Source organism: Microtus pennsylvanicus, chromosome 8 (assembly GCF_037038515.1).
Source record: "Microtus pennsylvanicus isolate mMicPen1 chromosome 8, mMicPen1.hap1, whole genome shotgun sequence".
Lineage (NCBI taxonomy): Eukaryota > Metazoa > Chordata > Mammalia > Rodentia > Cricetidae > Microtus > Microtus pennsylvanicus.
The window spans coordinates 59,190,848-59,214,159 of NC_134586.1; the positions used below are offsets into that span (position 1 = coordinate 59,190,848).

A 23,312-nucleotide genomic window follows, 5' to 3' on the forward strand; every position below is an offset into this window, starting at 1 on the left:
CAACACTCTGACAGGGTGAGCCTTCGCATCCGGGTCAAAGGGTTAACACACCCAGTTCACAAGTGCGCCCTTCAGTCTTGGAAATAACGTGCTCAGTCACTGGAGAGGCCGTTCAGAGTCTGGTAATAGCCCTTCACTTGAGCCGTGTATCATTAGTCACTGGAGAGACCTCTGCTGTGTCCCCTCATCAGGGCAGCTGAAGAACCATTCTGCTCTCAGCCCCACCCCCGGGGGAGAGCAGATTTTTAATTTTTAGGACTTCCTGGCTCTTGTTAACTGTTAAGTCAAATCAACATGCAACCGAGGCAAATTTAAAGAAATTTTTTATACCAAAACCATGGTGGGGAGGTGAGGAGGTCATGATCCTGTCACAGAAAGCAGAGGGAACAGAGGAAGATGAGGGGAAGAACAGGGCAGAGGCTGAGCTGTATGAGAGGCCCAGCCAGGGCAGGCCAGCATGGACCTGCTGTTTCCAGTTCTATACTGGACACTTTACCTATGAAGTGCCCAGTGCAGGCCAGGTGTGACCGCCACTCACCCTCACTCTTCCTGCTCCTGTGGCTATCAATGCATCTTCAACTTTCTCATCACTGTTGTCTAATAACCTGTTCACGAATTATTTTTCAAATGTGAAGTACTATGCATCAGAGTGTGATATCAGAGTGCTGTCTAATGATAAAACAGCTGGGAGCTGGCCTAGAGACATGTGGGTCTGGATAATTGTATGATCATTTCTTTTTTTAAAGTAACAGAAATAAAACATTAACATGTTTACTAACAATGAAAGAAAACACTGGCTATATTAAGACAGAACCTTTTTAAAAATGCTACATGCCTATGAGTTTCAATCACTGGTAAACCCTTCAAAATGAAATACTATGGGTTGTGGCCTAGAGTGTGAGGCCCAGGTGCCATCCCAAGCTCTATCAAAAAGGAGCAAACACACAGCAAGGTTTTGGGTAATTTATTCACAGTTCCGGTGTAGTCATGGGATTGATTTAACAGGACATGAGGATGAAATAACCATCTGGCTCAGAAAACTAAACATTCATTGAAAAGAAAACAAAATCAAAACAGAGCAATGATTATTGTAACCCCCAGTCCACAGAAGTATAATTTCAACAGATAGCAAAACTTTATTCATGGAAAAACACATTCACCCAGAGAATATTGAAAAGTTAACAAGACCATTACTACACTCACTCTGGAAACTGGTACAGAAAACAAGATAATGCGAGAATTTCCACGCCGTCCTCATCAGCCTTCTGTCCTGCTGTCTTTTACAGCACTCCACTCAAGCTAGTTACACAACACAGCTCCAGTTGCTTAACCACGGACATCACTATTCAAAGCCAATGCCAGCTTCATTATTTGTCACCATCCTGGGTCTGAGGACGTGTTTCGATTCATCAAGCTACAGAGACACTGAAATACTTAACAATCTTTAAATACAGTGAGAAAGACCAACTTATATGTTAAAACTTCCAAACTTGAGACTAAACAGAATCATGTGAAATCCATCTCCAAGTTTAAAACACTGCTAGTATTCTTGAAGACACAACTCATTAAACATGTGGATGTCATGAACCAAAATGTCTTTACCATTCCCTTCCATTTCTTTGGCCTTCCTAAATTCAATGTGAATTATGAATTCTTTTTCAATAAACACTTTCCAATGAGATTGTGCTTTTTAATTTTTTTTAGAAAAATCATACCAGTTATAGTATTTAATAAACAGTAACCTTAGTTTCTTTTATTGCTATAGAATCCTCATTGTAAAAAAAAGACAAAAGACTGCCCCCCCCCCAAAAAAAAACCTGAAAGTGTGTTTGTTAAAGTTCAGCTGGTTTCCTTCTCTAAAGAGTGATAAAAATGACTTTCAGAGGAATACTACAAGGGACCAAGAACAGGCTCCTTTCCTCCCTCCTCAGAACTACTCAGGTAAGGGCCCTGGATTCAAAGGGAGACAACCGTGTTACCTCAGAAACCACCCAGGACACAGAATAACAGCCTCCTGCACAGTACCTGAAGCGTCCCTCTGAGGAGCGGGGACACACAGTGGCTTATCTCAGCATATTATTAACTGCGGCTCTTTATCGTACCATAGACCCACGTATCGTGGACAGACCGGGACAGCTGCTTACGAAGATGCTCCAGAACGCGGAGCACTGTTTAAGTAAACAAACCCTTTCACAGCATTTAACACCTCAGTTCAGCTCCATCTCTCCACTCTTCCACCTGTGTCTTCACAAGAAACAGACCCACCAGGGACGTCAGAACTGCTCTGAAGGTATAGCTCTGCTGCCCAGCACACAGCTGCTCACAGCTGGGGTTCAGACACAGCTGCAGACAGCCACAAACTACGAGTGAGTACTGCACTGTCTGTAGCCTTTTCACTCCTATGGCATAGGTGATTTTTTTTTTTAAAGTTGACTTCAAAGTAACCATTAACTGAGTCCTCCACAGTCCTCCCTGCCTAGCAAGGGCTCCCAGGAAAGGATGTATGTGTGAACTTAAACTTTAAACACACTACAAGAAAGAACTTTTATAGAAAGCCTCCCTTTTGCAGGATATTCTGTTTTGAAAAATTAGATTTTCATGTCCTATATTATACTAATTTTAACTGGGTCAACTCATTCACTCACTCAGAGGCTTGCCTCACTAAAATATCAGGGTGTTAAGAACTAACTTAATAAAAGAATTTAAAATCACTACATTAACCAGGGTAGAAAGCAAAATGGGATAGGGAAGAGAATAATATTTGTTTAGAAAATACTTCATTTGGGCTTTTGACTGGCTTTTAGGATTTATTCTGGTTTGGAGTGTGTATGGAAGGGAAACTGGTGAATGGGTTCAGAGTCAGAGCCAGACAGAAGAATTAAGTTCCGATATTCCATTACATAGAGGGTGATTAGTAAAACTGAGCTGTATAATTCAAAGCAGCTCCAAGAGGACTCTGGATCAGTAACTGAGGTGATGGATGACCTAAGAATATTGTGGTGATCATTTCACAATGTCTTAGTGTACCAACATCACCCAGTACTCCAGAGCAACACATGAAAAAAGACAACAACGAAACACATACAACTATGAGTAGCCATGCTATTATGTCAAACACAAGAAATGACATGATACACATGCTAGACAAACATGAAATCTTGGAAATAATTAGAACAGATAAACATAACTAAAGCAGCTACATGGGGTAGAAACTGTGACCCTGTCTTATGTTTTTAAAAAATCAGGTTTCCAGTCTCTATCGATGGAAGTGAAACCTTCCAAAGTTATATAAACTCTGTCTTCAACCCACCTTCACAAGAAGCCTACACTTCTGGCATAGCATGAACTGCTTAATGCTTAACATCAAGTTCAAACACAAAGAGTGAGCCACCAACTCCACTACTGCACTTCCACAATAACGGTGAAAGCTTTTGAAAGAAATGGACCTAACTGAATATAACTACCTTCCTACAGCCACATGATCTGACCCAAATAATTCTATGAAGAAATTATTCCACACATTTATAGGGTGTCAAACTAATGTTCTACTTTAAATACTTTATCCCAATTGTCGACCTCCATTTCTGACACTATCAGCATAAAGGCATGTCAATATCACTTCTTCCTACTGCATTCATTCCTAAACAGGACTCAAGACAATACAAAGGAAAACATCTAGAAAGCAACCCTAAATCATGTCACTCCACAGTGGAAAGTATGTGAAGTTCTAAGCCTCATCTACCACATACACTGAAGATCAAATGACCAGTGCAAATCCCACAAGTTATCAAGAAGAACCTCCAAACTGCCACAAGGGGATGCTTTCTGCAGCAAGGCAGGGAAGGGACTTGGGACAAAGCTGAAGAGAGAACTGAACATGCCAATACCAATCTGAGATGCTCGACAGCAACTCTGCTGTGATGTCAAAGGAGACAGGGTGTCATTCAACAATATTATTTTTTTAAATTAAGCTCTACAGTTTCAAGGCAATGCAAACGACTCTGAGGAGGGAAAGAAACAAGGAGTAGGATGCCCAGGTCCTATATTCAAACATCCAGCCACATTGTTGGGGTCTAAAGTAGTTCAGATCAGAGAGCCACACAACTCCACACGGTGTTTTATTTGAGCACGGAGGACACAATGTACCGCACACTGCCCACGTGCTCCCTCTACCTAGAGATGACAGCCATGTTTAGACCAATTTAACTGAACTTAGGTTTTTTTAGGTGAACAGTTTGATTTACAAACAAAATATAGACAAGCTTCAAAATAAACCACAGCATCTGCAACTTATAAATCATGTAGCAAAGCCTTCAGCAGGTACTAGCACACACTGGCTTTTGACTTTTGAGTATTCCAATGAAATGCATTGGTCTTTTATTCAGTCTGACTGAATCAAGGCATGGGAAAACAACAATCATCTCAAAAACTCAACAAACCTCATGATTGAAGTGGAGGACCCAGAAATTCATTATCCAGTTCTTTATACAACACTACAGCTAAAATCTCTCTGACTTCAGGTTCAATTTAAATTCTATTAATCAAACGCCCCCATGTATTATTGAAAATGAGGCAATTGCACAAAATCATTAATTGAGAGGGATAATTATAACTGATATATAAATAAGAATTTACTAAAAAGGCTTTCAGGAGGCAACAGTTTAAATCAAAAATTTAAATACAAAAGGTGTCTCATGTTGCTTAACTGTCATAAATTTCAGATGCCTTTTATTCTACAGTTACAGATTTGGCAAGATTCCGTGGGAAATCAACCTGCAAAAAAGAGAATTATATTAAGAAATAGAATCATATAATTTATCTTGTAAAATAATTGAAAAACAATAGAGGAAGGTGCTAATATATACCGGGAGAGCTACCTCAGTCCCTCTACGGAGGCAGACCTCACAGGGAACCCTGGAAACACGACAGAATATTTTGGTTCCCGCAACAGCAAGAGGACTAAGAATGCTACAAGTCCTGCAGCCTCACTGTGGGAGAGATCCAAACAACACAGACTTGTCCCACCCCAAAATGCCAATCACAGCCCCTGCCCAGTCAGTCTAAGGCCTGGAGTAAACACCAAGGCTTCTTCAAATCCTATGGGTAAGAAGAAAGCAATGTAAACTACGGACTGGGCTGTACGAAGACACAGGTGCAGCATCTTCAAGAGCTACTGTGAAAGCTGGGAAGGCTGGTGAGACACAACAAGCAAAGGTGCTTGCTGCCAAACCTGAATTCACTCCTTAGGACCCACAGAGTAGAAGGAGAGAACCAGTTCTTACCAGTTGTCCCCTGACCTCCACCCATGAACTGTGACATGTATATACACAAACTAAATAAATAAATATCTAAAAACAAAACAAAAAAAGTTGGGACTAACTATATCAAGATGTACCCTAGAGTTCAAAAGCCACCCCGGAGTTCTACAGAGGCGGTCACTCACATCGTAGCCTCTCAGCACAGCCAGATGGAAAGCCAGCAGCTGCAAGGGGATCACACTGAGAATGCCCTGCAAGCAGTCTACTGAGTGGGGCACCTTGATTGTCCTTTTTGTGTTCTTAATGGTCTCAGTATCCTCCTTATCACAGATCACGACTGGGCGCCCCTGGGAAGAAAACCACATGCAGACACAATCATGAGAAGTACATGCTAGGCAACAAGTGAGCATGTGCTCCATACTGCAAGATACACAGACACGCTCTGACTGCTCATGTAGATGGGCACGAACAGCTTTTGTGGAACTCAGTAGATTTTTGTCAAAAATTTACACAAGAAAGAAACACCAAGCTTAGTACTTTGAATATAGGTTCGCCTTCCTTTGAAGTTCAACTTTATTTCCAGTACAATGTGTTGAGTGAGAAATATCTCTGGAATTAAACATAAGCCAACTGATGGTGGGAGAATGTGAGGCACAGCATTCATGATGTTAATGTAAACTCTACACATTAGAGTTTCTTTTGAAGGAAATACTTCATCTTGTTAAAGTAAAAAGAAAACATTGTGTTAACTGACAGAAGAAAGAATCCGGAGACTAGGGCCTAGTTCTGGTTTAGATCTTATATTATGAGAGCTGATAATGAGCGAGAGGATGGTCAGGAACCATCAAAAGCTAAGCCTCTGGCTCCCTATACATAAACAGCACAGCAAAGAAGTTGGCAACCAAGCATGGTTTGCGGTCATCTCCCAGGCCTGGTCTGGCACAGTTAGCATAAATTCACCTATGCTTTGGTAACCCTGCTCACAGAGCTCCAGGCTATTAACCTTGACCTACAGCACTTGACCTACCTGCCGTGCAACCACTTGCTGTAGCGCGTTCTGACACTTGGCATAAGTGTGGTCTCGCATGATGATCATGATGACAGGCATCAACTTGTCCACCAAGGCCAGAGGGCCATGCTTTAGCTCACCAGCAAGGATGCCTTCAGAGTGCATGTAAGTAATCTCCTTGATTTTCTAGAATTAAAGAACCAGGTAAGTCTTTAGTTCATTTTTCAAAATTCTACTTTTAAGGAAATATTACACAAAGCATCTGAGATGGTTAGGTCTACTAGGAAGTATTAAAGACTACTACTGATCTGTCCCTAGAGCCAACAACAGATCATCACTTCCAAAACACCAACAACCACAGTGCTGAAGTTCTACAAAGAGTATTCTTAAGGATTCAGACTATCAACATCAGTCATGCTGTGCCTTTTAATTCACTTCAACTTCTTATCTAGTGAACCTTAAGTCAATTGTTCATATTTCAATTGCATGTATGCCCAACTTAAAATGCTAACCCCTAGTTCCCATGTAAACACTTTTCTTGGCTTTCACTTTTGAATTAAGTTTTACAGCATCTTCTTAAGGCAAACAAACCACAATATATAAACAGAGGCATTTTAAACATTTTGCCCATTTCAATTCATTTGTTTTACAAGTATGTGGGGAGTCAGCAAGATAAGGATGCTTGCCACCAAGCCTGACAACCTGAGTTTGATGTCCAGGATTCAAACGGTTGGAAGAAAACTGACTCCAGCTTGAGCTGTCCCGATTCCCACACATGTACTGAAGCATACCACCTCCCACCCATGCATGTGCTCACACACACGAGCACACACACGAGCACACACACACACACACGAGTGCACACACACACACGAGTGCACACACACGAGTGCACACACACACACACACACACACACACACAAAACTAAATGAATGACAAGGCACAGTGATATTTTGAATGCCTGGCGCTCTGTGGGTTAAATCCCTAGTACTGCAGAATAAATAAAAGTACACGTTCCCACCGGGTGGTGGTGGCACACACCTTTAATCCCAGCACTTGGGAGGCAGAGGCAGGTGGATCTCTGTGAGTTTAAGACCAGCCTGGTCTACAAAACGAGTTCCAGGACAGCTAGGACTGTTAGACAGAGAAACCTTGTTCCGAAAAACCAAAAAGTGTATGTGGCCTGTCCCTAAGTCTTTAGGAGTAAAATCAACTTAAGTGAGAAAACGCACCAGGGCTCCTTCCAGACACGTAGCGTAATGATAGCCTCGTCCCATTATCAGGACTGACTTCTGGTGGTACAGTTCTGTTGCCAGTTTCTGAATTTCATCATCCATGCTCAGCACTTCCTTAATCAAGTCTGTTAAGATAAAGATTAGCCCAGCCTATGAAAAAGGAGCAATACATAGATAAAGTAACAATGCTATACTGGAAGCAAACAGCAAAGACCAGTACTTCCTCTCTGTGGCATCAGCATGAAATTCTCTTAACATGGAGGCAAAAACAGAAAGACCTTCTAACTATGCAACTACAAACCACAGCACCAGGAGTAAGATGAGAACTTCATTCACTGTTCAGTCCCTTCCACATCAAACATATAGAAAATAAAATAAAGAGCCTTAGTTTAGACTTCCAGATAGGGTGGTGGGCCAAAAGCTGCCTCCTGTGATAGTCAGGGAGAAAAGTTAGAATTAAAAAAAAAAAAAAAGACTCAAAGGGTCAAAGATGTAGTTCAACTGGTAGAGTTAGAGTGTGCTTGCCTACAATGAACACAGGGTCAAGCCCCATAACTGCATATAACTGGGCATAGTGGATAATACCTGTAGAAGCAGGAGAATCAAGAGTTCAAGGTCATTCTCCCCTACATACTAAGTTAAACTCCACCTGGGATACAAGAGACCTGGTCTCAAAAAAAGATCAGAAAAGCCACCAGGCAAAAAGTAACCAAATGGAGCATAGCTCTAGACCTATGTATGGCTCCCTTACTGGGAGAAGGGAAACAGAAGTTTCATCCAAAAGGTAAGCCACACAGCCTGAAAAAGAGATGAGAAGTCCCACCCACACGACAAACTACAGCCCTCAAAGCCTCAAGTTAGGTACTGGTCTGCAGACAGTGAATCCTCCAGCAATGGGGTTCCTTCCGTCATTTTATGACTCTGTGGTCAGACACAAGCTTAGAAAGAAACCTACTTCTTAAAACTAAGCTAATCAGAGCTGGATAAATAGCTTATTGGCTAAGAACACCGACTGCTCTTCTAGAGGACCCAGATTCAAATCCAAGCACCCACACTGCGGCTCACAACTATCTATAACTCCAGTTCCAGGGGATCCGATGTTCTCTTCTGGCCTCTACAGGAACCTGCATGCATGTGGTGCACAGATATATACTGCAGGCAAAATACCTATACACATAATAAAATAATTAAATTTAAAAACTGCACTACTCTAGGCCCAAGACAGTCTCAAGTCAGAAGCTAAAGCTCAAGCTGCACACATCAGTGGGAGACAGCTGGAGAGGGAAGGAAGAGACAGACTCTGACATGCCAAAAAAGTCCAGGCAGCAGGAGGCTCAGTCCAGGCAGTGAAGTATGTGGGAAGGTAGCACTGCTCTAGGTACCTAGAAATAACTCTGGAGCAGACAGGCCTGAGCCAGCTCTCTGCTGGTCACTGCTGTGAGGGCAGGAATGCTGAAGCTCTACAACAGTGGTTCTCAACCTGGGGGTCAAAGGACCCTTTCACAGCAGAAAACACAGATATTTGTTTTGTGATTCATAACAGCAGAAAAATTACAGTTAAGAAATAGAAACAAAAGTAATCTTAGGGTTGGGGTCACCACAACACGAGGAACTGTATTATGGGGTCACAGTATTAGGAGGGTTGAGAACTACTGCTCAAGCAGAACATAAAAAGTACCAAAGAGCCGGGCGGTGGTGGCGCACGCCTTTAATCCCAGCACTCGGGAGGCAGAGACAGGCGGATCTCTGTGAGTTCGAGGCCAGCCTGGGCTACAAGAGCCAGGACAGGAACCAAAAACTACGGAGAAACCCAGTCTCGAAAATTCAAAAAAAAAAAAAAAAGTACCAAAGATTCCAACTATTCAGAGCCATCCTAAGCAGAAAGGGTAATGGAGGAGGCTTCCCAACACCCAACTGTACTCTGCTTAGTCCTAGGACACTGCATAGATGAAGACTATACGACAGAGTGAGAGTGACTGCAGACCAACAGAAGAGAGGACCAGGGACAGACCACAAGGTAGCAGCCACCGTCTGACAAAAATGTTGAGAAAAGTCACCTCTGAAGAAAAATTATGTCTTCAATATACAAACATGGGTACTGACATATAAAAAAGGTTAGATTCATTATTTTTCACCCTGAAGAAAAACCAAAACTTAAAATTCCTGGAGAAAAACATATTGTGAAAATACTTCAAGACACTAGCACAGGCAAAGACAAGGACTTCCACAACGGGACTCCCACCAAGACAGGAAATGATCACAAGAATTGACAAGTAGGACTTCATGGAATTCAAGTTTCCACAGTTTTGCACAGTGCAGTATGGCAGCCAACCAAGTGTAACCTGAGTGCGATTATTGCTAACTAAGAAGCTTCTGCACAGCAAAGGGAATGATTAACAAGGTGAAGAGCCAGTCTCTAAGATGGAATCTTTGCCAACTGTGCTTCAACAGATTAATATTTATAGTCTATAAAGCAATCCAGGGCTGGGGATGTGGTTCTGGTGGTAGAGATGCTTGCCTAACATGTACCAAGCCCTGGGCTCATCCCCAGCATCACATGAACCAGGCAGGACACCACACCTGTCATTTCATCACTTGGAGAAGAAGTGGGAGGATTAGAAGCTCAAGGTCATCCTCAGCTAAATGGTTACTGTTTGAGGCCAATCTCAGCTATGTGAGACCCTGCCTCAAAAACAAAACACCAAAAAAGAAAGAAACCTATTATTTTCGATGCTAAGAAAAATTATATTTTAAAACACCTCTAAAATATGAGTGTCTTCATACCTGGCAGCCGCTTTAATCCAAGCATGATCTCTTTACGCCTCTCTTGCATGGAGATCCTGTCATCACACATCATGAGGGCAAACATCACAAGGGACACAAACTGGCTGGTGTAAGCCTAAAACACCAAAGAAGACAAAAATTAATTCCAGGTGCATTTTAAGAACCTGGAAATTTTAACAAAAAGATTTAAATTAAATCCCAATTCTTCATAGTATACACTGTTCATCTTTTTTTTTTTTTAAAAAAGCTGGACACGCCCGGGTTCCACGCTTTCTTCCTGCACCAACTTCGTCAGGCTAGTGCCTATGTCCTTCTTTTTCTTTTCTTTTTTTTTAAGATTTATTTATTTATTATGTATACACTATTCTTGGTATTCTGTCTGCAGGCCAGAAGAGGGCACCAGATCTCATTACAGATGGTTGTGAGCCACCATGTGGTTGCTGGGAATTGAACTCAGGACCTCTGGAAGAACAGGCAGTGCTCTTAACCACTGAGCCATCTCTCCAGCCCCCACACTCTTCATCTTTTAAAAGCAACACTGTTGCTGCTGGCCTGGCTTAGCATCTACCTCTACTTTTAATCACAAAGCACCTAGGTATCTCAGACCTACATAAAATACTAGTGCTTCTGAACCTCCTCACACCCCTCAGAGGAACAAGAGATTGATAATCTGAATGTGCCTAACCACAGTGAGGAGAAAGGACAGAGCTCCTGGCACTAAGAGATCTGTGGATAGCTATAAAATGCCCCACCTCCGCTCCTTAATTTTTGCCTACTGGCATTTCCTCGTTTTCACTTTTTTTTTTCTTTTCCTTTTAAAGATAGGGTCATACTCCATACCCTGGGTTAGTTTCAAAGTAATTCTCCTGCCCCAGTCTCCCAAGTGCACAAGGTACAGGTGTGAGCTACCACACTTAGCTCATTCTCACTTTGCGCTTGAGTTACAGGAAGAGGGCACCCTGGGGTGAGATTTACCTACGTGTGTGCATGTGGAGGCCTAAGGCCAACCATAGGGATTCCTCAGGAGCTGCCCCCTGTGCATTTTTCACTGAGACAGTCTCTCACTGGGACCTAGGGCTCACTGATTATGCTGCACTGGTAATCAAGTCCTAGCAATCCACCCGTCTCCATTTCCCCATGATAAACGCAAACTACCAGGCACAGCTCCTTACTAGGTGCCGGAAACTTAACACTGTCCAGACAGAGGTATCCCCACACAGGTCCTCATTCTTACTTTTTTAACAAACAAAAAACAACTAAAAGTTAAAGGAAAATCTAAATAAGTAAGTAAAATTAAGCATCTGCAAACCTATGATAACATATTGGTATTTATAACTTACATTTACTTGTGAGTGTGTGTGTATAGGTCAGAGGACAACCTCTAGAAGTCAGTTCTCTCCTTCTATGGGGTCCACAGGGTAAAACTGAAGTTGTCAGGCTTGGCAGCAAGCAACTTCATTCACTTAGCTACCTTGCTGGCCCTAGTTTTTCTTTATTTATTATGTATAAAAAATATATTTTCAATAAAAGAAAGTTATTAAGCACACATAGTGGCACACACCCATAATCCCAAAACTTGGAAGGCAGAACCCAAGGAATAAAAAAACCAAGACCCTCCTTAGCGACAGAACAAGCTTGAGGCCAGCCTGAGATACATGAACTCCTATCTCAAAAAACATTCAATTAAAAAATAAGCATAGGCCGGGCGGTGGTGGTACACACCTTTATTCCCAGCACTCGGGAGGCAGAGGCAGGCGGATCTTTGTGAGTTCGAGGCCAACCTGGTCTACAAGAGCTAGTTCCAGGACAGGCTCCAAAGCCACAGAGAAACCCTGTCTCGAAAAACCAAAAAAAAAAAAAAAAAAAAAAAAATTTGTCAGAGAGTCAAAACTATCTTTTAGACAAATGACTACCATCTTAACCTTTTCCAAACGTTTATTTATTTGGAGCTGGTGGCTCATGTGCTTGTCCTTTCACCACATGGGAGTCTTCTCCCTTTGTTGCCAAGCTGATCTCAAACCTAAGGGCTCGAGTAATCCCCAACAGGTGCACACCACCACAAGAACCTGTCATTCATAGCTTCAGTCCAAAGAAACTAGGATTTCTTTTCATGTGTGTTAGCTAATAATATTCACTCTTTTGACAAATTTATTGTTCTTTGTCTGTTTTTCTTTTTCTCTTACTTTTGTGGTTGTTTTCTTTTGAGACAGGGTTCCTTTGTGTGGCCCCAGATGTCCCAGCACTCTGTGTAGACCAGGTAAGCCTTAAATTCAGAGATCCACCTGCCTCCACCTCCATGCTGATTAAAGGCATGTGCCATATGCCTGGAGGACTCAATATTATTTCAAAGAAAGCTTTTGTGCTTTAGGCCTTGGAGACTTTTACTTAATTTTCATTGCTAAATTGTTAGGTATATTGTGCTGTGCATAGGTCTTTATTCAGGAAGTTATTACGGTTTTACACCCAGTTTCTAGCATTCTTCCCTGAGTCAATTCCTAAGTGATTATGCTCCTGTCATGCTGAGGAGACACCTCAGCCAAACTATTATGTGAGACCCTGCCACTTCTGCTGGACACCTTTGGCCTCCACAGCCACCTGTCCCCATTTCATCCCCCCAGCAGATTGGAACCACATACACGCTGAAGTATGAATGGAGCCTATGTTCTGAATTCTAAGTGTCAGCTTCCCCTTGTCACTATGGATGTGTCTTTCAATGAAGAGAAAATCACTAACAGGATCTTGGTCCCCTAAGATATGAAGCTGTTCCAAATCCAACTTGATCTAGCAACAAGCACTCAGTCTAGCCGCTCCAGTCCACCACTAATGTCACACTACCAATGAGTGTGTCCCAGCCACCATAGTTTTCATTTCATCTGTGCATACCAAGAAACTCAATATGATAAAAATAAGCTACACCTCACATTTACAACCTACTACGGTCTGAAAAAAAAAATTACCCAGAAAATGTTGACTGAACTTTCCAACTTGATTTTCTTTTTATTAAGTTCAAAACAAAATTACTTAGGCACATTAAAACAAAACAAAACAAAAAAAAAAACCCAAAAAACAAAAAAACCCTAAGTTAGCAGTGTGGTAAAATTTTAAACACCTGCAATAACAAGAACTACAAATTCTGCACACTGGCACCATCAATTCCGAAAGAAACACCAAATTATCATTGGTCTGATACTATGTGAAAGTCAGTAACAGTCTTTTAAACCAACTATCTTCTCAGGTAGAGTTGGAAACTTGTACACAGGCTCATCACTGAGCAGTGATGGGGAGCAACTTCTGTGACTACTTAAAACATACAAACTCACTTCCCATTCAGAAACTGCTGTAATGAAATAACCCAGAACCTATCTTATAGAACACCAAGCCAAGAATAACTAAGACAGCTGAAAACAAAATTACTTTAGAATCCAGGAAGAATGAAGCTGTATTACATTAATAAATAATTAAATAATAAATAAATAAGCTGCCATAATTATTAAAAGATTTTAATGAAGATATTTTTATTTATTAAAAGATTTATTTATTCAGAGGGGGAAAGGGGTGCATACCACAGTACACGTGTGGAGGTCAGAAAACAACTTAGAGGGAGTCAGTTCTCTCCTTCCCCTATACAGGTTCTAGGGATCATGTTAGTTGCCTCAGCTATTGTTATGATAATGTGAGGCTGACTGATAACACAACTTTGTAACTCCTATAAATCTGAATATTTCAAATTTTAAGAAATTAAAAGGATTTGCTCTTAGAGAAAAACTGTTGATACTAACAACATGAACAAGCTTCAAAGGCTTCATGCTAAGTGAAAGCCAATTATAGAAGACATGTCTCATAAAACTCCTATTCATGAGAACTATCTGGAAAATGACACAATATTTAGTAAGAGAAAGCAGTAGATTTGAGCGTGAAGCCAGAGGTTAGGAGTGGGCACGGACTGGCAAGAGCACAAAGGAATAACTGCTGTTCTGTGAACACAGTCTCCTAAAACTGTGTGGTGACAGCCGCACAACCAAGTAAGTTTACCACATGGCAGTGCAAGCTGCACCTTCCTAAAACTGCAGAAAGACTCATGGTGGAATCCAGGCAGTGGGTAAATGGGTGTTAAGTCATTATAACTGCTACATGCATGAAAACCTTCATAATAAAACGATGGAGAAATTCAAGCTCTCATGAATAAAGGATCAAGAATACTTTGTAAAGTACATCCCCTACAACTCAATCATCTGTCTCTCCACACATGCTGAAGTGCGGTGGTTCACGTGCGTGGACAGGACTGTGTGCCCATCCCTGATCAGAGCTGTCTGGACTCTGCTACAAACAGCTCGTTATTCACTCCCCCACAGGATGGCCCTAAGCACAAGCAACTCACATGTTTTAATCACCATATGGAGAAAATTCACATTTCAACTATGTGTAAATTATAGTAATGTCAAGACTCTCAAAACAAAAACAAAATATCCAGAGTTTTTAACTAAGAATCACAAATTTTCCACAAAAGTTTTCCATGAGATTTAAGGATTAAAGCCTAAACCACTGAAACATATCAATCAACAAAAAATATTAAACTTAAGCAGAAAAACAGGTAAGCTGAAATTTCAAAAATCCTAAGTAACATTTTGTATTTTATATACTTATACAACTTACAAAAAGTTGTATATCTCAACTACAGATAGCAGTTTTACACACCTTTAAAACCAAGGTATTTTGAAACTCCTACAGATGCAATATTTAAAAAGAAATGAATACTATCCTGTCATTTCTGCTTTTGAAGCTTTATGTATATATCTTATTGCTCTGTGTGGGGAAGGGAGATATTGCACTGTGAGTGTGCATCCATGTATCCATGCGCGAACATTGGGGAGCAGGCTGAAGGTACCCTGTTCTACCACTCTGACTTAATCAAACACAGCTGGTCACTGAACCTGGAGCTAAGCTGGCAGCTAACAACCTCCAGGATCCTCCTGTCTCCACACACCCAAAGGTCATAGGCAGACATAATCAGGCTTTTTACATGGGTGCTGAGGATTTGAACTCAGGCCTTAAGCTTGCACAAGTCAGGATTTCTCTGTAGAGCTTTGGAACCTGTCCTGGCACTGACTCTAGACCAGGCTGTCCTTGAACTCACAGAGGTCCGTCTGCCTGCGCCTCCAGAGTGATGGGATTAAAGGCGTGTGCCACCACTGCCTACCACACCAACCATTCTTTTTTCTTTGTTTTTTGTTTTTTTTTGGTTTTTCGAGACAGGGTTTCTCTGTGGTCTTGGAGCCTGTCCTGGGACTAGCTCTTGTAGACCAGGCTGGCCTCGAACTCACAGAGATCCGCCTGCCTCTGCCTCCCGAGTGCTGGGATTAAAGGCGTGTGCCACCACCGCCCGGCTCACACCAACCATTCTTAAACAACGAACATCTACCCAGCACCCAACTAGCTTTACTTTTAATTGTCAGTTTTACAAAGTATATTCCTTGTTACGGTTTTTCAAAAGTAGTGTCATATTCTGACATACTTAAGGAAACCAGGAATACATAAATAAAAAATAAAATAAAAACATCAATAATTGTTTGGATTAAACTGTCCATTTCTAATTTACTGCTTTTCTAATCCCAACTACACCAGTAACAGGGTGGTGTATGACTGCTTGGAGTTATTGTACTTGGAGAATAGAGACTGTGCATGACAAACAGGAAAAGCTGGCAGAGATCTTTTCAAAGCAGACCTGGTAAACACTGTCCTCTGTAAACTCTAAGACTACACCAGGGAAAAGAACACATCAACTGACCCACAGACCAGCACCCCTCAACAACAGGATGCTTAAGTAACTGCCGTAGAAGAAACCAAGGATTTACCTTTGTACTGGCCACGCCAACCTCAGGACCAGCATTGATATGAACCCCACAATCTGTCTCCCTTGATATAGAACTGCCGACTGTATTTGTGATCCCCACAGTTAGGGCTCCTCTCTCCTTACAGTACCGAAGAGCCATCAGGGTATCAGCTGTCTCACCTGTGTAAAACGGACAAAGGCAACACAGCAGTTTCAGAGTATGCCGCTTCTTACATGAAAAGCTGGCCACACTTTCAACTTATTTGTTTTAAATAAAGCATGAGGCAAGCTCTTATTAAACTTAGAAGATATAGCCAGGCACGGTGCCATGCACCTTTACTCCCAGCACTTGGCTTGAAGAGACAGTCAAATTACTGAGTTGGAGGCCCTCCTGGCCTACCTAGTGAGTTCAGGTCAACAAAGGTTACATAGTGAGACCCTGTCTCAAATAACAACAAAAACCATACATTTACAAGACATAGGCTTTCTAGGATCTCTTTTGTTTCTCATCTGAAAATTAAGCTCTTTAAGCTGTATGTATAAATGGTGTTCGTTTTTACTGAATCATAAAGAATATTAGTATGACTGAAGTCAATCTGTACTTACCAGGTCATTGAAATACCAGTTTAAGCATTAGTTCTTAAAAGATTTGATAGAATTATTAGGAAAATTGACTTACAGTGACTTTTTTCCCCTTAAAGTCTAAAATGAACATACCTGATTGACTAATGAAAAAGCAAACATCATCTCGAAAGACTGGAGTGTTTCTATCCAAGAAGTCACTAGCAAGCTCCACCATCACCGGCAACTCTGTCAGCTCCTCTAGAACCTGACGGGTCTAGAGAGAAAAGAGAACACAATCTACCTTCAGACATCCTTATTCATTGAACTTCTTTGGTCTTAACGTACAGTTTCTACTTTTGTGTTTATAAAAATAGCATACAGACTAGAGGTATAGTTCAGTGATGAGAACTTGCCTAGCATGCATAAGGCCAACCAACCCCATCACTGCTTCCAACCCCAGCGCTGCCAAAAGAAGAACAAGGCATAAATCTGGAAAACATTAAGTAATACAAATTAAAGAATAAAAAAATTAAAGGTATTCAACATCCCACTATGCAAGAGATAAGCATTGCTAACACTTTAATACAAGTGTTTTAAAACAATCCTATTTTTCAAGACTAGACTCGTCTGGAACTCACTATACAGTTGAAGCTGGCCTCAAATTTGCAGTAAGGTTCCTATCTCAGCCTTCTGAGTGCTGGGATTACAAGGTGTGAGTCATAATTCTAAGCTCCATGCAAACATTCTTATAAGCGGATATATCCACACAAAGGAACATTTTGAGGAAAAAAAGCACTGTTTTGAATGAACTTGTGTGTTATCTCTAACTCTCCAATTCCTGATATTTAAAATTAAAATGTCAATGATACACATATTCCTTCTACTCCAAATGTTAGAAAGTTAGAAACAACAGAACACAAACTTGTAAGCACCAAAATCTCTTAAGTCTTGTAGATGCACAGACACATGGTGGTGCTTTAACGCTGACAACAGACATTCTCGCCCACTAGCCCGTCACCTGTTTCTTCAGGCCAGCCCCGCTCTGCCTGCCTCTAGTCTCATCTCCATGTGTTCCTCCTTTAAAGCAATAAAAGCCACGAGGGCTGGTGCAGGAGAGCTGCTTGCAGAGGACCTGAGTTTCTTCGCCAGCACCCAGGACTAGTGGCTCACAACCATTTACGCTTCCAGTTCCAAAGAGGCCTACACCCTCTTCTGACGCCAGCCAGACCTATACATGTGTCACATATGCATGCTGAGAGAGAGAGAGAGAGAGAGAGAGAGAGAGAGAGAGAGAGAGAGAGAGAGAGAGAGAGAAACTAAAAGACCCCTGCAAAGTTGTCCATACTCCACAGCTCTGGAACTTTTGCTTGCCCACAAACTGAAAGAGAATTGTTTTGTTGTGCTTGGTTCCACAGTTATTTTAGTTTGGGAGTTTTTTACAACATTGCAGCAACATGATAATAAAAATATTAGAGAAATATGAATGCCAAATATGTGAAAATTAAGTTTCCTACTTTTAATTACTTTTATGATGGTGTGCTTTATAATTATTCATAAATCAGATACTGACACTAATAAGCTAAATGTTTTCCTTCAAATAAATGTAAATAAAAAATTTCCCCTTAGATTACAAATGTATTAGATTGGAATTTTATCTTCAAACAAACAAACCTAACAACCTACCAGATATTAAAAATGAACATAACTCATCAGGCAGTGGTGGCCCACACCTTTATTCCCAGCACTCAGGAGGCAGAGTTTGAGGCCAGCCTGGTCTAAAGACCAGGACAATCAGGCCTATATAGAGAAACCCTGTCTCAAGAAAAACAAAAATTAGCTCCCACAGAGTAAGAGGTAAATATTTATGTTGCAGCAAATAAAAAATTATTATCATGAACTTTGGAAACCAATCTTAAAGCAAAAACTGAGCGCAAGAGACTTGTGTATGCCGTGTGTAATCTACACTTATGAAGAAACTACAGTTGAATCTAACTTAAGTGGCCATCATGTCCCAGTTTCTTTACTGACAACCAATGGAAGTCCCCAACACAGGACTTTCCATTTCTAAACACTAATTTAGCAAAGTCTGGGCTGGTGAGATAGTTTAGTAGTTAAGAACATCAGCTGCTCTTGCAGAGGATTCTGGTCCAGTTCCCAGCAGCCACACAGTGATTCACAGACATCAGTAATTCCAGGAGATTCAATGCCCTCTTCTGATCTGCAAGGGCACCAGGCACACCAGTGGTGCACAGACATTCTTGCAAGCAAAACACTCACACACATAAAATAAAACAAATAAATCTAAGTCTGGCCAGGCGGTGGTGGCGCACACCTTTAATCCCAGCACTTGGGAGGCAGAGGCAGGTGGATCTCTGTGAGTTCGAGGCCAGCCTGGTCTAGAAGAGCTAGTTCCAGGACAGGAACCAAAAGCTGCGGAGAAACCCTGTCTCGAAAATAAAAAATAAATAAACAAACTAATTCTGTTAAAAAGCAGAATTCTTTTCTTTGCAGAAAAGTACCTGTGAAGTAAAGCCTGCTGAGGCTCACAAAAGTCACTACTGGCCATCTGTCTGAGTCTAGTGGGCAATTCTAAGCAAAATAAACAAACCCCAAAAGCTATATTAAGAGGCTGAGGAAGAAGGATCTTAGATCTGGTGTAGTAGGAGGCTGCTACTCCCAAAGTATATTATTTAAATCACGGCTTGGCCAATTACTTAAGTGTATTGTTAGCTAGTTTTTACATTTTGAATTAACTCATTTTTATTAGTTTATATTCTCAAAAAACAAAAAAACAACACCTAATGACTACAAGAAGGCATGCTCTCTGGGCTACTTAGGTCAGTGCAAAGCCCCTTCCCACTCTAGTTATGATGTCAATCAAAGGCAGCCTATATGTATATGTAGCTTTCTTTCTATAGCACATCTTCCATTAACAAAGCAACTAGAACATCCTCTATCCCTTTCCTGAAATGTCATGTAAAAAAATGACACAATAACATGTTTTAATAAGATAGTTTTACAAGGCTAACGCAAGATAGCTCAATAGGTAAAGGACTTGTCACACAAGTCTGGAGAGCGAACTGAACCCTCAAAATTCTCACAAAGGTGGAAGGAGAGAACCTACTCCAGTTGTCCCCTGCCCTTCACATGCATGCCTCCCTATACATATCATGTACACATACAATAATAACTTTTAAAGTTTTAAATACAGTTTTACATGGTATGTTACTAGAAATACTGAGCAGCAGATACCCTGATTCCAATACACTGTAACTAAAATGTAAAAGGCACTTACTGCCACACCAGCATGGTAACTTGTGCCACAAGCAATTAGAATCAACCGCCGACACCGCTGGATCTCTTTAATGTGATCTTTCAAACCTCCCAAATTCACTGAAATAGAAATTTGTGTATATAATTACTTAGGAGAAAACCATATAAACAGAAATTTCTTTTCATAAATATCCACTGTCAATTTGAAAAACCAATACTACTGTTTTAAGCAATTCATATTTCCCATAAGACTATTTTGTTGTAGCTACGTAAATTAACAGTTCACAGCTTAGCTGGTCCCTCCCCTCACTCAGCAGGCACTGACTCACTTTAAGTCACTTTTCATTCCTCTCTGTACATTAAGTTACCGCAAAGGAAAAGCTACAGGGACAGGACCAGCAGATCATCTGACACTGGATTTGGACAACAGGGCATAAGGAAGTTTCCAGAATGTTAGAACTCTTCTATGTCTTGAGCCTGTTGAGGCCATGATTATGACTGTTATAAAGTTCTGTCAAAACTCAGAATCTTATTAGAAAGCTGAGGCAATAGAGCCATTCAAGTAATTCAAGTAATTCAAGACCAACCTGGGGAACATAACAAGAAAAAAAAATGAAGCAGAATATTCCATTTAGAATGACGAATTTGGTGCTAGAGAGATGGCTCCGTGGTCAAGAGGACTTCCTGCTCTTTCAGAGGACACAGGTTTAGTTCCCAGCACCCACATGGCAGCTACAACTGTCTGTGACTCCAGATCCAGGAGATCTAACATCTTCTAGCACCAGGTACACATATGCACATGATGCACATACATACAATAGGCAAAACATGCATACATATAAAATAAAAAATCTTTTAAAAATAGTTATTTTTAAAAATTTTATTTGTGTTTTATGTATATGAGTGTTCTGTACGCATACCTTCATGCCAGAAGAGGGCATCAGATCCTAATATAGAGGGTTAGGGTTACGGCTGGGGTTAGGGTTATCACCATCTATAACCACCATGCGGTTGCTGGGAACTGAACTCAGAACCTCTGGAAGAAAGCAGTCAGTGCTCTTAACCTCTGAGTCATCTGTTCAACCCATAAAAAAAAGTTACTTTTTAAAAATGATGAATTTGGGTAGGTGAGATGACTTGGCAGGTAAAGGCATTTGCTGCTGAGCCTGATGAGCTGAATTCTACTCCCAGGACCCACATGACAGGAGAGAGCCAACTCCTACAAGTTGTCCTCTGACCTCTACCTGCATGCCATGACACATGAGCCTACACACATATAAAACAAATCAAAGGAAGAAAATACATGGTAAGATATACTAATCCATAAAGGAAGAAGATACATGATAAGATATACTAATCCATAAAGGAAGAAAATACATGATAAGATATACTAATCCATAAAGGAAGAAGATACATGGTAAGATATACTAATCCATAAAGGAAGAAGATACATGATAAGATATACTAATCCATAAAGGAAGAAAATACATGATAAGATATACTAATCCATAAAGGAAGAAGATACATGATAAGATATACTAATCCATAAAGGGAGAAAATACATGATAAGATATACTAATCCATAAAGGAAGAAGATACATGATAAGATATACTAATCCATAAAGGAAGAAAATACATGATAAGATATACTAATCCATAAAGGAAGAAGATACATGATAAGATATACTAATCCATAAAGGGAGAAAATACATGGTAAGATATACTAATCCATAAAGGAAGAAGATACATGATAAGATATACTAATCCATAAAGGAAGAAAATACATGGTAAGATATACTAATCCATAAAGGAAGAAGATACATGGTAAGATATACTAATCCATAAAGGAAGAAAATACATGGTAAGATATACTAATCCATAAAGGGAGAAAATACATGGTAAGATATACTAATCCATAAAGGAAGAAGATACATGATAAGATATACTAATCCATAAAGGGAGAAAATACATGGTAAGATATACTAATCCATAAAGGAAGAAGATACATGATAAGATATACTAATCCATAAAGGAAGAAGATACATGGTAAGATATACTAATCCATAAAGGAAGAAGATACATGGTAAGATATACTAATCCATAAAGGGAGAAAATACATGATAAGATATACTAATCCATAAAGGAAGAAGATACATGGTAAGATATACTAATCCATAAAGGAAGAAAATACATGATAAGATATACTAATCCATAAAGGAAGAAAATACATGGTAAGATATACTAATCCATAAAGGGAGAAAATACATGATAAGATATACTAATCCATAAAGGAAGAAAATACATGGTAAGATATACTAATCCATAAAGGAAGAAGATACATGATAAGATATACTAATCCATAAAGGAAGAAGATACATGGTAAGATATACTAATCCATAAAGGGAGAAAATACATGATAAGATATACTAATCCATAAAGGAAGAAGATACATGGTAAGATATACTAATCCATAAAGGAAGAAAATACATGGTAAGATATACTAATCCATAAAGGGAGAAAATACATGATAAGATATACTAATCCATAAAGGGAGAAGATACATGATAAGATATACTAATCCTTAAAGTAAGAAAATACATGGTAAGATATACTAATCCATAAAGGGAGAAAATACATGGTAAGATATACTAATCCATAAAGGAAGAAGATACATGGTAAGATATACTAATCCATAAAGGAAGAAAATACATGGTAAGATATACTAATCCATAAAGGAAGAAAATACATGATAAGATATACTAATCCATAAAGGAAGAAAATACATGGTAAGATATACTAATCCATAAAGGAAGAAAATACATGGTAAGATATACTAATCCATAAAGGGAGAAAATACATGGTAAGATATACTAATCCATAAAGGAAGAAAATACATGGTAAGATATACTAATCCATAAAGGGAGAAAATACATGGTAAGATATACTAATCCATAAAGGAAGAAGATACATGATAAGATATACTAATCCATAAAGGAAGAAGATACATGGTAAGATATACTAATCCATAAAGGAAGAAGATACATGGTAAGATATACTAATCCATAAAGGGAGAAAATACATGATAAGATATACTAATCCATAAAGGAAGAAGATACATGGTAAGATATACTAATCCATAAAGGAAGAAAATACATGATAAGATATACTAATCCATAAAGGAAGAAAATACATGGTAAGATATACTAATCCATAAAGGGAGAAAATACATGATAAGATATACTAATCCATAAAGGAAGAAAATACATGGTAAGATATACTAATCCATAAAGGAAGAAAATACATGGTAAGATATACTAATCCATAAAGGAAGAAAATACATGGTAAGATATACTAATCC

General features: G+C 39.9%; 1 protein-coding gene across 2 annotated transcripts in view; it reads right to left on the reverse strand.

The window, feature by feature from the left end:
- Positions 1 to 949: 949 nt before the first annotated feature.
- The window catches only part of Gfpt1 (glutamine--fructose-6-phosphate transaminase 1), a 56,838-nt gene continuing 34,475 nt past the window's right edge, over positions 950 to 23,312 (reverse strand). For both annotated transcript variants that reach the window (XM_075983581.1, XM_075983582.1), the window contains 8 exons: positions 19,977 to 20,074; positions 16,835 to 16,955; positions 16,140 to 16,297; positions 10,288 to 10,402; positions 7,501 to 7,628; positions 6,286 to 6,453; positions 5,444 to 5,605; positions 950 to 4,773 (listed from right to left, as the gene is read on the reverse strand). In XM_075983581.1, coding sequence (XP_075839696.1) covers positions 4,729 to 4,773; positions 5,444 to 5,605; positions 6,286 to 6,453; positions 7,501 to 7,628; positions 10,288 to 10,402; positions 16,140 to 16,297; positions 16,835 to 16,955; positions 19,977 to 20,074 — 995 coding nt within the window. In that variant the 3' untranslated portion in view covers positions 950 to 4,728. The remainder of the gene's footprint in view (positions 4,774 to 5,443; positions 5,606 to 6,285; positions 6,454 to 7,500; positions 7,629 to 10,287; positions 10,403 to 16,139; positions 16,298 to 16,834; positions 16,956 to 19,976; positions 20,075 to 23,312) is intronic.